Source organism: Ixodes scapularis, unplaced genomic scaffold, assembly GCF_016920785.2.
Source record: "Ixodes scapularis isolate PalLabHiFi unplaced genomic scaffold, ASM1692078v2 PGA_scaffold6__148_contigs__length_123643588, whole genome shotgun sequence".
Taxonomy (NCBI): Eukaryota; Metazoa; Arthropoda; class Arachnida; order Ixodida; family Ixodidae; genus Ixodes; species Ixodes scapularis.
Window position 1 is genome coordinate 115757077 of NW_024609881.1, and position 14858 is coordinate 115771934.

Below are 14858 nucleotides of genomic sequence, written 5' to 3' on the forward strand. Positions count from 1 at the left end.
TACTGCATTGTTTTGAGAAGAGTGGCTGTTTGGGCTAGTTGGTTTGTCATCATGTAACGAAGGTAGATTCCAAGAACCAGAACGAGTTTCAATAAAAATAAGTTGGAAGTTGCACCTCGTTTGCGTCCTGTCCTCCCTTCGTCCTCGTCTTTGCTGCGCATGCACAAGTTTTATCAAATGTTTTGAGAACTTTTGGTGGGGTAATTTATCTTACTTGTGTGGACACATTAATTAGCCAAGTGGCCCTGAAAGTTTGAGGCTCTTTCACACAAGGGAGTTTTATGAATAGACAGTAATCATCATCATTATCACCGAGAAAGGAGGAGGATGATGATAATCGCGCGGCGCCATACGAGCAGGCTCGACAAAAGTAAGGCGCCACGTGAAATAGCCTCAAACCTAAATGTTTTAAGAAACTTTAGCATTACTAGGACAAACCTTTTTGTCCGATCCGCCGTGGCTGTAGAGGAGTCGCAAGATAGCCGACCCGTCGCAGTCTTCGGACTCCGAGCTGTGCCTCTCCAGCTCCAGTTTGCAGCGCACCCACTGGCAGGGTGGCGTATCGCGCCACAGAAGCGTCACCGTAGTCTTCACCCAGGTTGTCTACGAGCGCACACATATATACGTGCATGTCAGTGCTCGAGAAACACCCGTCCCAAAAACACATTAAGATTACAGCTTGCAAGTTACAATGAATCCTCGTACATGGCACCTGTCCAGAACTGTCCTCAAAATTTGCCGAATTCCACCGGTTGATTTGAAGCAATCCAAAAGTGCTCCACGCAAGTGCCTTTAGAGTGATAACTGCAAGCTCGTGCACATATGCGCATAGAGATGCCAACCAAAAAGTGCCCCCAGGGCGCTTCGAATTTGTCGGCGGACATCCTCATTATGTGTCCAAAACCAACTGCAGCGGAGACCAAACAAGTACAGCGGCTATGCTCCCTTAAAGGGAAGCTGAAGGGGTCCTTGAATTCGAACAAACAGTAAAAGTTGTAATGTAGACACCTTAAAAATTCTGTGCCTTAAGTTTTATTTCAATCTTATCAGTAGAAGCGTCGTAACAGCCAATTCAAATTTCGACGTAGGCCTGCCTGTTGCGGATGCCGACGGTAGGAAAGTGATCAAGCGGAAACAAGAACTAGCAAGAGTGACGTCATCAGCAGGGGTCAGATGACCCTTCCTCGCCACTAAGCTGGTGGGGGATGCCGTCATTGATGTCACAATGCTCCGGACAAATGACAGGCAGCAGAGGGGATCACTGCGTGCCTGACGGCAATCGCCGCGCCAATTTTTAAAAATAAATGCTTTAAAGTGCTTTGTTACACAGTAAAAATACTTGTCTAGTGATTTCCAAAAAGAAATTGCAGTTCACGAAGGCAGCGTTGCAACAGTGTGGCTGTAAACCAACGGAAGTCGCGCACCTTTTCGACGGCGCTGTCGTAATTAGGATAGTCTTCCGTTTCCTTTTTCCGTCGGTCCTTGAGCCGGGCGAGCACGGTCCGACGCCACGCGGCCGACTCCTTCTGCCCACCACTGTTGTGTCGACTGCCTGAAAACCGAGCGGGGAACAAAAACATTTCAGACTTTGCACCACGTCCTCAACACCGTACAACTCTAGCAGAAGCCATTATACAAGGAAAAGGTTAGCCCAGTGTCGCAATCCTACGGAGAAAGTTGGGCGATGAAGAATCTGCGTCGCGCTTCGAATCACGTGACTCGGTGTCGTTTGATCGGGCCACGTGTTGGCAGTGGTGATGCTGATAGAGTCACATGAACACCACATGCCAAATTCAGCGACACGTAAGCCGCGGATACGTACGAGCGATCGCAGCGCATCGAACCGAGATACGACGGTTGAAATTGGGTGGAAGGGGAAGGAGCAGAGAAACTGGGCGTGTATGATTGGTTCCCCCAAATCGGTATGCTACAGTCACATCCATGAAAACGCGACCGCAGATCCATTAAGCTTGGTGGGCGCACGGTATCTTGCGTGGCGCCAGTCACCCTTTGCTCAGCGATCCTGGCCTATAAACACATTCTGCGTTAAAAGACATACAAAGAGCCGCTTCTCCTCAAAAGAAATGTCAAGCAAAACTTGCCAGTTGGACTGAACCACGCCGGCAGTGAGTTGGGGTAGTCGATGGTGCAAGCGGTGCCGCTCACCCACGACCACATCACCGAGCCAATGAGCTCCCTCGACGCCGACCAGTCCCCAGACAGTATCACGCCGCTGCAATTGAATTCCCCAATCAAAACCGTGTGATTTCTCTCAATAACGGTCATCAAACAATGTATCCAGGCTGGCCACAACTTAATGCCAGCTGGAATTTTGATTAGGTGTACTCAAGAAAAAGAATGAAAACAAAGGACATGTAAGAAGAATGTCTTGCATTCAGAAAAACATAGGACTGCATAGAAGGCATCTGCAATCACGGACTTCTGAAAGTTACATTGAAAAGTCTATGAAATGTGGAAGCTTATTCTATAAAAACAAGGAAGTAGCAAACTCACGAACAGTCCGCAAGATCACCAGAGGACGAGTGAATCAGAGGCCGCTCTGCGATAGAATCCACCCAATCCTGCGTGCAAATCACTTGCAAAGTCACTCAGAATAGTCACCGATCACGGGCAATATCATGCGCTTCAGCCCACAATGTGAGAAACAATTGTTAAAATAGCTTTTGTGCGGGTCTTCACTACATCGCAGTCAATTAAAGAAACTTTTAACTTAAAGTCAAAGCTACTGGCTTCGAACACTTACTTCTCGCAGGACTTGAGATACATATTTTTTCCACATTTATTTCTCAAGCATAAAATTCTGCAGGGATACGACACTTGTACGTACAGTCAGTGAAAAGATAGTCACCCTAAAAATAGGGTGACTATCTTCCTCAAATGTACCTTTGGTTGTTTGTGCTGTCCTAATCAAATATCATAATAAAGATAGCACTACCATGACGACCATCCACATAAAATCGGCAGTTCGGCTATAAAAGGTATATGGATAAAAACCTTAATTAAACTGAAAAACAGCCGATAAGATTTCTGGTGACAACCGCGGTTCAACCGAACTGTTACAATATCACTCGGCGCACAATGTTCCGTGTTTGTTGGCAAATACTGAAAACCACAAACCCGAACTGTAATGCACGAAATTCCTTGCGAACATGCATCCACAATACAAAAACAAAAACTGATCAATCAAGAGAACTGCCTTCAATCAAATTATAAAGCAGAACCCCCCCATTGTAGAAAAATAGGTCTGACGCACTGAAGATTTACCATTTCGTTGAATTGCTTGAGACTGGGGCGAGACACCTAGGAAACATCAAACCGTGGAAGAGGAAGGTAAAAGTGACGGAAGGACAAAGTCTCAAACTGAGCTAAAAGTTTTTTCAATAAACCTTTCTCATATCCTAGCCCCCAAAGGTTGCCACACTTTTCAAACGAAAGGTGAACCCATTCCCACGGCTCAAACCCGAGCCAATCCCTGCTGCAATCCCAGAACACTTCGGCCCTGCCGCTCGTCGCTCGTCCTCCGAACAAAAGCACTTGGCACCATCCCACCAGCGTCAAAGATATGGTTATAGTAGAGGCGAAGTGTGCTCGTAGCACGGGGATAGAAGTCAAATTCCGGGGTGTTACGTGACGAACCAACGAAGGGCATCTGGCACACTGCAGCGGAGAACTAAGATTCATTTGAACCACCCAGGGATCTTCCTACTGCCAACCGAAATCTCGTTTGCACGTTGCCTTCTCAGCAGTGAGCCTCCGTCGGATTGTGTGCAACTTGGCTGGGATTCAAACCCGCCACCCGGGGATTCTAACCCGCCAACTGGGGATCCATAGGCCGGCACTTCGCCTCGGACCCACCGAGACGGTTATAACGCGGATAGAGTGTGGGCATTGGAGATGGCTAGGAATTTAGTGGAAGCTCCACCACCATCATGCGCTCATTGTTTTCCACCAGGCTCTGGCCACACATGCGACGAAGTGCCATCAAAGGCAGAAAACTCGCGCTGGAGGAGGAGAATCTAATGCATTCTTAACTCGTCACCGACCATAGCGAAGATGCTGATGCGGTGAAAATTTTCTTACTTGAAAACTGACTTTCCTACAATGAAAAGGACTTGCGCTTACTTACGACCGAGTTCTTGCAATCTCTTAAGGGGGGACACTGGCTAGAGGTCAAACTTTTGAACTACTCAAGTGATCAGAATGAAATTTGCAGGGGAGATTTAGCTTCAGATGTAGGTGTACTGTGCAAACTTTCAGCTCTCTGGGACAAATTTACATACCTGCATAAGATGATGTGTCACTTTTCATTAAGAAATCTATGATATGCAAATCAAGCTATTAAGCATCATTTTGACAGCTTGAATATAAAGTGGGGGATATAGGACCTCGGGCTATCTAGTTTTAATAACTTAAATGTAAATATTTCAGGAAGAGTTATTACCTCAAACTATGAGATGCATATCTGTCCACTGTCAGTTTTTGAAAACTTAGTTTTTTATCACTGAGGACTACAACCTAAAACAAAATGAAGTAGATAGCCCAATTCCTGAGTAAATTTCAGTTCAGAAACATCTTGATTGTGGTATCAGAATACTTTCACCTTCGAACAAAAGATTCCTTCATATGAAATTTGCAGCAAAAAGTGGAACTGAGAAAAATGCATTCAAACATTGAACTCCTTTACTTTGTTACTGCCTCACAATGTGTTGAAAATATTTTATATCAACTTAACTATTTGGCGTATGGTTATCAAATTTGGTGTAAGGGTGTATAATTAGTTCCTAAAACTGAAAATGTCAAAATTAAAAAATGAATTTTTTCAAAAAAATTTAAAATTTAGGCCCATGTCCCCCTTAAGACGAGAGAACATACTGTCCTGCTGCCGTCATCTATGAGGCGGCCCTGGAACTGCATTTCCCTAGAGCGAAGGCTTTGCGGTACTGTCGGCGAGAAATGGTCATTTGTAACGTCGTCTAAAGTTTTTCGAGCAAATAGAGAAAGAATGATGCGCGAAAAATATAGCGAATGTACGGAAATCCCGATCGATCCACGGCAACCCATAGGTGGCGCCGAAGGTCTCCGTCGTCGTAAAAGATCACGAGAGGTCGTAAGGCGCCCGGTCGTAAGCTGTCTCGAGTGTGTGGACCGGCCTTTAAAGTAAGAAGCACAAGGCACGCGAGCTTACCCGCTTCGCGGGGGAGCCGACCTCTCCCAATGAGCTCGAAGGCGACCCTTGCAGAGAGACAGCCTTCCGTTCAAACGTGAATCCCTTGGCGTCGTTCGCCTCCACCAACGTCGCCGTGACCATCGTCAATTGCGTCGGGGCGGCCGGCGATGAGGTCAGCCTCAGGCTACCCAGGGAAGCCAGAGAGGTCAGACTGCTGGAGCGGCTCGGAGCGTTTCCGAAAGGAGCGACTATCTCCTTCCACTCCCGGCCGCATGCCTCGTGCAGGGTCACCCCCGTGCGCAAGGTCAGGCGACGGTCGTCGCGCGTGATGCCCCACACCTGCGTGCGCAAGGTAAGAGCCACCTCTGATTCTCTCGACGATCGGCTGTGCTTACTGCCATTGGCGATCGGGAAGTATTTCATTAGGCTGCAACAGTATCCCGACAGGTATCCCAGCCCCGTACGCTAGTTCATCGCTCAAAAATAATTCAACCACGAAAGATAATCCATCACCAAGAGGCAGCCTACACTCTGAAAAATTGCTTCTAAAATAACTTGCACCAAAATGATAGTCTACTCCCTCAAAGGTAATCATAGCCCACACCAGATAATACTATTACATTCCTAGGAACACCCCCACCCCCAAAAAAAAACATATCAACACAAGTTAGCTTGCAAGCAATCGATAGACTATTCGAAACTGATAACCAACCTCCAAAAAAAGAGTCCACCCCCACAAAGGTAACCTACTCCAAAAAGAATAGCCTAACCCCCAAGAGATGACCCACCCCTGGAAAATAGCTTATCCCCAAAAGACAACCTAACCCCCACCCCTCCAAAGAAAGAGTCCAAAATATAGCTACTGTCCAAAATATACTGCAACCAAACACAGCAAACTTTCAGATTGGAGAAGTTTAGTTCCCTATTTGATTGTGCTGCAAAAAGTCCCAGTGCAGCCAATGGAGCAAAAGCTTCGGTTTGCAAACGAATCAGAGAATCACCTGGTCGTTGGGGCCAACGCTGATCATAGCCATCTCACCCACCATCTTCACCCAGCCAGAGCCCGTAATGGAGGCACGACAGCCCAAGTCGTCTCCGTGAATGCCCTTACGGAACCAGACCTGCGAATGCGAAAACAAATGGCATCCTAATTTATGTTTTCCCACATTCTGGAAGGAATTCTGCCACCCGAGAAGCGAACAAACAAAGCTCGTAGCGAAATCTGGGTACCGCCTTTCGGCGTCTCCATTAAATTAAACAGTCTACTCGCCACATAATAGTCCCCGCACCACCTGTGACCTATACCGAGCTCGAGGAAATGTCTTGAGCCAATTTCAACGCAGTCGTCACATTTCGCGCGAATACCGCCTTGGCAGAGAATAGCCTTAGACATCTTAATGTTAAAGTAGATCCTAAATGTGGAGACTTGCCATCTTTTGACCTTGCTCCTGAAAAAGAGACCTGGCTTCTGAAAAAGCGAAGTCTCTTAGCGAAATGTCGGCTGCCACTCTAATGCCCCAGTCAGTTGAACTCCCAAGCCAGCGGTTCTCAAGCTTTTGGCCGTGACGAACCCTCTGACCCACCCAGAGGCCGTTTGAGGACCCCAAATAAATTCTGCATCATAGGTCTTGTGCAATGGCATAGGAGGGCTGTTTTTTCTTGCTTTCAGAGCGGTTTTTACAGCGAAGCTGTTGAGGGCTAGTTCCTTCACTATTGTGTCAGCGGACAAACAAATGTCGACAGAAAACTCACCATTGGTTGTGGCAAGTGTGAATAAATAAAAACAAGAAGAGGGGTCAAGTATGACTAAATAAAAATAAAAAGAGGGGCAACCAGCGTGAGTCAGCCTTCCCTGGCATTATTAGGTAGTGAGGTCCTGATCTGTTGTTCTCATCTCTAGGCATCCTCCTCGAGGTCGTCCTAGAAGTCATCCTTGAGGTTGTCCGATAGGTTACGTTATTGGCTGAAATCTAAAAATGACATTAAAACCGCTAGCTAACGCTTACTTTTTTAATTTCATGCATTTTAAAATCGTTAGAATTAAATTGACATACTAATGATATCTTAAGCAGGTTTAAAATTGTTGTAATGATATTTTAACTTTTTGTTTCCCGTGCTAGTCGTCAACACTGAAACACCCACCAACTTCGGCGGCAAGTGCCATTTTGTCGGAAGCGTGACGGCAAAATAGCCTTTAGAGGATCGGAGATTTCGTAAAAAGGACCTCTACGGCGTCGTCCGACAGGAATACACCATGAGAGATACCACCTAAAAGAAAAGGCCCGTGCATCACATCATCGTTCACAGGTGCGGGACCCTACCCAAGTGGCAAGCTCGCCAAAGCTTGATGAGAGTGCGCTGCAAAATGCCAGACGCGTGCAAGTTAACGTAGCTCTCGTACGGAGACCCTGCAAACGGCCACGTAACGACGTGGACGCAAGCTAGGTGGCGCTGCGTGGAGCACCTAGCGACACCGTTAGAAGAGGAAGGGACCTGTAAATGGTATGAGGCTTCCCGAAAACTTCTCTTCGAGAACTTCTACCGACAGCAAACGAACACGGAGCGTACGAGCAAAAGAACTCTTACCGTCCCGCTTCTCCCGACGGCCCAAAGAGTGTTGTGTCCGACGGCCACCTGGAGCAGCTTGTCGTCGTTCTCCGGAGCGGCCACCTCTGCCCAGTCCGACCCTGCATCCACATCAACCAGAATCAACGAATTTGTCAACGGTTACCAGTTGTGACAAAGCAGTCGACGAGTCAAGTAACGCGCAAGAAGCGGAAAAGAGTGGCGGATGCCACGTTTTTCCCCCTCGATTTGCAACAAACTCCCCTTTAATATGTGGACGTGGGACTAGACTGTGACCAGGACCTGGCTCTTATTTAAGCCTTAGCCCTGACCAATCAAGGTTTAACATAGTTTCCCACACAAAGTCATATCTTAAAACCTAGCCTAATCTAACTAAAGACTAATCAAAGACCAACGTGCACTGCTCAAGTCATCAGAAATACAAGTCGAGCTATTCTAAATTTGGCAACTATCCTAGACTTTGCATCGACACTAGTTAAAGCCCACTAATTCAGTGTGAGTATTTATACTGGATATAACCTAGACATAACTACAATCTGAGGCCAAGAAAGCAGGAAGAAGGCGTATGGAAAGGACAGACACGCACACTGGCCTAAGTTTAAATAGGACTAACCAAAACCTAATACTGTCAACGACTTTATTTTCGCGGGTTCAATATGTCGTGAATTTGGCAAAGGGTGACCTTTGGGAACATTCTTTGGGCACAAGATTTTGGTATACTATACAGTTACATGTCACCAGAGGTAAACATATTTGCGGGACCTACTTTTTGTAATATTATTCAAGTTGCAAAAATTAATTCCTCGCCAATATTACTATGTCAATTACAGCATACATTATGTATTCTACCAATCAGGGTATAAAGGCCATAATAATCTAAGCCTAGCCTTCACTAACTGCAAACCACTAATCTGATGTGAATGATGCTCCTACACTAAATGCAATTTAAGCTCTAAACAGTACTCAATAAAAGCTCAACTAAATGGAATTCCTGTATGCAGCTGGGATATACCTAGTACCTATTTATTTATGTATAGTACTAATCAGTACCTCAAGTGCCAGTACCATGCAGTATTAGAAGCATATTCACTTTGGTTCACGGCATCCATACCTTCGTTACGTCAGTGTTTACTACAGAGAGGCTTCCTACGTAATCCGGCTATCAAATCACGATTTCTCGGATTTGCATCCAACGTGTGCTTCTTGCGGCTTAGGTAACACACCCCCGAAGCTTTCCTGGCACTCGAAAACACACCTTTCGACGAAGGAATGGGTAGCGCTGCAGCACCTGAAATGTGTCCCCAACTGGTACGTTTGGTTTCCCATATTACCCACGCGTCAGAAGTCCCGAAGTTTTGTGCGTATAGGACTTATACGCACGAGTGCGTAGTAAGTAGTACGCATACCTACAAACGCGTATATGCGTATGCGTATACGTTGTAATGAACAGCCTTTCCGGGAGACCCGCAGGCGTCCAAGAAACCCACGGACAGGCATTGACGGCGGAGCAAAGGTGCTAACGAAAGACCTTCCTAGAAGCCAGCGGACATGGAGAGAGGTCCACGCATTTCTTCCCGCACTTGACCCCCTCTGGCCAGGCGCACCGCACCCAATGCGGAGCACAAGCTCGTCTGCAACTCTTTTGCAGGGATTGCGGTGACGCCAGAACAACGCCGAGCTTCGATTGAAGGATAGTTGGTAGACCTCAAGGCAGCTTGCTTTGAAATCTACCTGCTGTCCTACAATTAGAGTTCGACGTTCTGACGTCATCCCAACCCCTAAAATAAAAAAGCAGACGAACTTGCACTCCTCATACACCATCAGACTGAAATTGGGAAGCCAAGAACGAGAAAGCGGCGAGCACGCCGGTCGGGGACCCGTTTCCGATGGAGTGGCAGAGGAGAGCCTACCTGCGTAGTTCTCCCGGGACACCCCCAGCCGGACGAGGGCGGTGCCGTTCCAGGCCACAGCCCAGGTCAGACCCGTCGGCCCCACCGACACCTGGGTCACTTCCGAGCTCTCGGGGACGGGGATGTGGGACCAACTGGTGCCCTCCGGACACAGGCGCGTCACGTGATTTCGGAACATCACCTGAGTGGAGGTTGTGGCGGAAAATGTGGAATGCCCCAAAAGATGGAAGGAGAGACCGTAAAAAAGAAAAGAGTGCCAATCAAAAGGAGTCTTTTCTTTCTAAGGCGAGCGCTCGGATTGATCGACACTTTTTGCTGCTGAGCACCGTGACATAAAAAATCTAAAAGTTTGCTAGGTTAAGGAAAGACCCTGGTCTTGAAAATTTTTTTGCCATTTTGAATTCAGTTTATATTAAATTTCGCAACTAATATAAGTTCTCGTTCTAAAGTGAACCTTTATGCCAAAAAGTGGAACGGAGAAAGATGTGTTCCAACTGCTCCAATCCCTACCTTTTCTTTCGCATCGGTGGACAGAAAATAATTTACAAAATATTAACTATACAGTGTAAACTAGTGAAACTTTCTGGGAATACTCTCTAGAAGTTGGGAGATATAAATATGTCATTTTTCAAAATCAACTTTTTTTGCAGAAATTTTTTTTCTGGGTAGTGTCTTTCCTTAAACAAATTAATTCTCTATATCTTCACGATTCTCGTCTTGGGACGAGAATCGTGAAGAGTTGTGACAGCTTTTGTGACTGCAATCATCTAATAAAAAGGATGTAGCCATCCATTCAAAAAATCGCTTCTAACTTTCAATTTATGCTAAACTACTAGATTCTGAAACTTTGAAGTCTGACCTTAACCGCCGGAGCCGCGTCCTAGCAGAAGGCGGAGCGTTTGGCAACGCCTAGTTTGTTTTAGAAGTGGGAGCAACGAGGGCTAAGATTACTCGGCCGACGCCCTACATCTTCATTCAAAGAGCAGCAGCAACTCACACGTCCCTGCACGGTGACGGCCCAAACGATGACGTGGTCCGGATCTCCACCGGGGACCTCGTTCCCGCCAACGGCAATGTCCACAAACGGTTCCGCAATGGGATCCGAATGGACGCCTTCAATCTGCACCGCAATCACAGAGACGATCCATATACACATTAAAGCAGTGCAACCTAGCCTAACTTCACCTAACGTAACCACACGCCAATCAAACTTAGGTAAGCAGAGGACCACATCAACGAAAAGGCAAACAGCACACAGTAAACGGGGACTAAAGGAAGTGCAAACAGGACAAGCGCTGACTCTCAACTGTCCTGTTTGCACTTCCTTTAGTCCCCGTTTACTGTGCACTGTTTGCCTTTTCGTCACTATGAACCAACTAACCCACATCGCCACCATTATTCAGACCACACCAACGAGATTGGCCTCCGATCCAACCCAATCCAGGGAACAGTATATAGAATTGGAGATGCAAAAGTTCTTTCCAGACTCGTTTCAGTTTAGGTTGAATAATTATGTGATCAAATACCAGCACTTCGATAAATTATAAAGAAACAGACTCGCTTCACTTCAGTTATTTCTGCAAATACTGTCATGAACGTTCTTTTGTTCGAGATGTGCGTCATCAAATACGCATACAGCATTGATTCAGGTCCCTTCATGCTTCCCAAAGTTGCATTCAGGGGGGAAAAAAAAAAAAAAGTTCATACTTTTTAGTTTAACAGCTACACATTATTAAAGCCAGATCCATTTTTTCTGTCATCTGGCAGAATATGTGGGGCTTCAACGTTCAATTCATAAAAGCAGAGAATACTATTACAGCCCCTGAGGAAGACTGTTTTTCAGATCCTGAACAATGAAAATATTTTGCAACTTAAATCCATTTCTTCCTAAATTTTTTTTTTTTTCTCCCAAGTATAAAATTGACATTTTTATGCATAACTCAGGTTTGAAGGCCTGCCGTTTCAAATTCTTTTTGCTCTTTGAGTTTTTTACACCTATCCAAAATGCAGCAACAGCAAGTCAAGTACAAATATATGAGTTTCAAGAAAAGTATGTTGCTAGGCTTGTTGACACATAATAAGATAAAAATAAAATAGAGCAAAAAAGACAAATACAAGAGAGATAGACAGACTAGCACCTGCCCTGTGTACTCTCTTGTTTTGGTCCCTTTTGTGCCTTTTTATTTGTACCTAGCGAGTTCCAACGTTCTCGTTAAACTGCCGCACCTTGGCCCAACGGTCCGTGGCCACGTACCGCCGATGCCGGATCCACTTCCGACGGCGGACCATGGAGTTCCACTTCTTCTCGAGGGTGTACGTGAACGGAAAGTCCACGCAGTAACTCCAGCCCTGATGGGAAACGGCGGTTAGTACAGACCGTTCGACTGAAAGCTCTCTGGGCAGCACCATTTTGTTTAACTGCAGCACCACCTAGTACATGCATTCGGACATTCTAACGGGAAAGGTAGCACGCCCAATCCCGATAGCAGACGACAAACCGGCCGTCCTCCACGGGCATTTCAACTGATTCGACGGGGTACAAAAGGGAAAAAGCAGGCACCATAGCAACCAAAAATTTAAGGACCCACATGGCCGTAGTGTCGTTACTGTGACTGACAGATAGGTTTTCTTGGTGGCTCTAGAATTAATTAACTAACAGCAGATTGCATTCAAAAGGGCCACTTAAACAGCAACCTGTTTTAATTTATGCGTGGAGGAAAAAAAGAGTTTAGTTTTACCTTCTAGAAAAAAATTCTTTATAATATTCAACTGTGTTTTTGCAGGCTCGACATTTTGCAAAATCTACAAAGTGCGAGCTTTGGAAATGTTTCACGGGGGCAATGCTCCACGATTCGAAGTGATATGCCAGGCGCATAGCCAGGCATATCATTTCAAAAAGTATGGATATATGTAAATATATATATACTTTTTTATTGTGCGTGTGATTGCATCAGCACCTTGAAACACCTCCCGAAAATATTTTTTGGCTACGCCACTGTGATATGCTATCTGTTTTTTACTGTAGGGCAGTAATTCTCAAGCATGGATCTGTCGGGGAACCTTTAGAGACACGCCAGAGTGATGGGGGACCCTGTCCCTAAGGAAAAAGGGAAATAGGCGGGTATAAAATAAGATAACTAACCACAGTGTGAAAAGGGTATCCTTTACTATTGTAGACAGAAGTGGGAAGCACCTAGTAAAAGAATGGTAATGCCTGTACCCTTTATAAGAGACAGTAGCTTGCACTACCTAGCCAGGGTCGACAAATAAAGCACTTTTCTTTTCAAGAGTGGGGCAGATGTATTCCCGTGACCAATTTTTTCATACTTCTTTTAAATCAACAAGTTTGCAAAAAATTAGTTTCTCACAAAAGTTAAGATGTTTATGTAGAGTACCCTATGTAGCTGACTTTACCAATGGTACTCTCATAACCTGGACGTAAAAGAAACTCCACAGAGTCCCCAAGGAACCCCCGAAGATACTCCAGGAGAACATACCTCTGTTCCCATAAACCTAGTGTGAAAACCGGTAATCCACAAGGTGCCTTCAGTGCTGATGAAGGCACGGGCATGAGAGCATAGCTCTAGAGTTTAGAGAATGTTTTGTTTGCACGAGCACCCAAACACAAAAAGCGTCTTTGAAAACCACACGCTCACGCCCTTAGCCTTTGCCAGCACTGAAGCCATACAACAAGTCCCAAGGTGCATCGCTTTACCGGTAGTCAAAACCATGATGCCTGGAAGGCATCTTCAATAACTGGCGCATCTACAACATCCTCAAAAGTGGTCCCTCAATTCCTGCCTGATGACATCGCAGAAGTGCCATGCTGCTGCCTTCAGCAATCCTGGCGGTAGCATGGCAGCAGTGGTGGATTTCGCAGACGCCGCTCTGCTGCCGGCTGCTCTCCAGCTTGACAGTCTACGGAAGCTTCAGCAGCAAGCAGACGGGACGCCAGAACGACGGGGACACTCCCATTCGCTCATACTTTTCCCCGGAACTTCTAAGACCAACCGGCGGGATCGCGACATCTGATGGCATGACACACCAGCTTCTCCAAAGCCATCTGTTGCAACTTTTGGACCACTTTAGATGCATGGGCGGAATAGGACGCTAAACACACCATTCAAAGACGCGTTCTAGGCACCATAGTTTCGTATCTGTTTGATATATTGCGGAGGCGCGGTCCCGAGTCGGCCGGCGGGCATACCTCGCTTCCGAGCGGCTGTCCGTCCAGGTTGTCCTCGATGTACCAGCAGCCCTCCCACTGCCATCCGGACGACGGGAGTCGGATGGACTCCTTGGACCGGGCTACGAGTCCGTCCTGGCTGCTCCAGCTGGGGCGGTCCGTCGGAAGCAGACGCGAGCAGAAGCCCTCCCTTGGGTTCCAGCGCTACGTCCCAAAGAAACGAGAATCGGCATACCGGGAACGACGAGTGCATCGGGTAGATCTATCGTGCGAGAGAGGGAGGCGACACTGCAAGAATCCGACGATGGCATGCGAGGGCAAACGCGTGCAATACCGGAGAGTGGTTGAACCTTGATCCTGCAGAGTGCACTTCCCTTCTCTTTTTAGCAAGTCAATTTGAGCGCAAAATATTCCACTGTATCGGTGTTTTTGTGGTCACTGACAGCCGAAGAAAACGTAGGACGTAGTGACAACCAAGCATCAATTGCCGCTCCATGGCCGATGAGGTTGTGGCGTTAGCCGGCAAGAGTGCCAACGTACGAATCATGAACCCAACAAACGGCACCCCACGTTTCTTAAGCTGTCGGGGACCATAGCATTGACAGAGTTTGGAGAATGAGAAGAGTGAGGCAATGGCCAGTCGTATGTTTCCCCGACAGTAGCAATAAAAAGCAACTTTAAGCAGGGCTCGATTATTCGCTCCCACAACAAGATATGACTACGGAAGCAAGGGTAAAAACACGGGCAAGTAGCTGAACGAACTCCCTAATAAACCTGACGCAGGAAAATAAAAAATGCAAAATAACCACATGCAGCACCTCAAACACAATTACAGCTTTCTTCAACAAAATTGATTCTATACAAACATTGAAACCTCTCACAGTCACGCGGGTGGCAAAATAACTGGATATCTGGATCTCACAAAGAGGGTGGCAAAACAACTGGATATCTGGACCGCCCAGGATGACACCAAACTTAGTAATCCAGA

General features: G+C 46.4%; 1 protein-coding gene across 1 annotated transcript in view; it reads right to left on the minus strand.

The window, feature by feature from the left end:
• Positions 1 to 14858, minus strand: part of LOC8036464 (tectonin beta-propeller repeat-containing protein 1) — a 74569-nt gene that overhangs the window by 55420 nt on the left and 4291 nt on the right. The window contains exons 3-13 of the mRNA XM_029985806.3: positions 13892 to 14074; positions 11911 to 12033; positions 10682 to 10804; positions 9685 to 9865; positions 7775 to 7875; positions 6190 to 6309; positions 5207 to 5527; positions 2515 to 2582; positions 2103 to 2233; positions 1425 to 1552; positions 439 to 603 (exon numbers count right to left, since the gene is read on the minus strand). Coding sequence (XP_029841666.2) covers positions 439 to 603; positions 1425 to 1552; positions 2103 to 2233; positions 2515 to 2582; positions 5207 to 5527; positions 6190 to 6309; positions 7775 to 7875; positions 9685 to 9865; positions 10682 to 10804; positions 11911 to 12033; positions 13892 to 14074 — 1644 coding nt within the window. The remainder of the gene's footprint in view (positions 1 to 438; positions 604 to 1424; positions 1553 to 2102; positions 2234 to 2514; positions 2583 to 5206; positions 5528 to 6189; positions 6310 to 7774; positions 7876 to 9684; positions 9866 to 10681; positions 10805 to 11910; positions 12034 to 13891; positions 14075 to 14858) is intronic.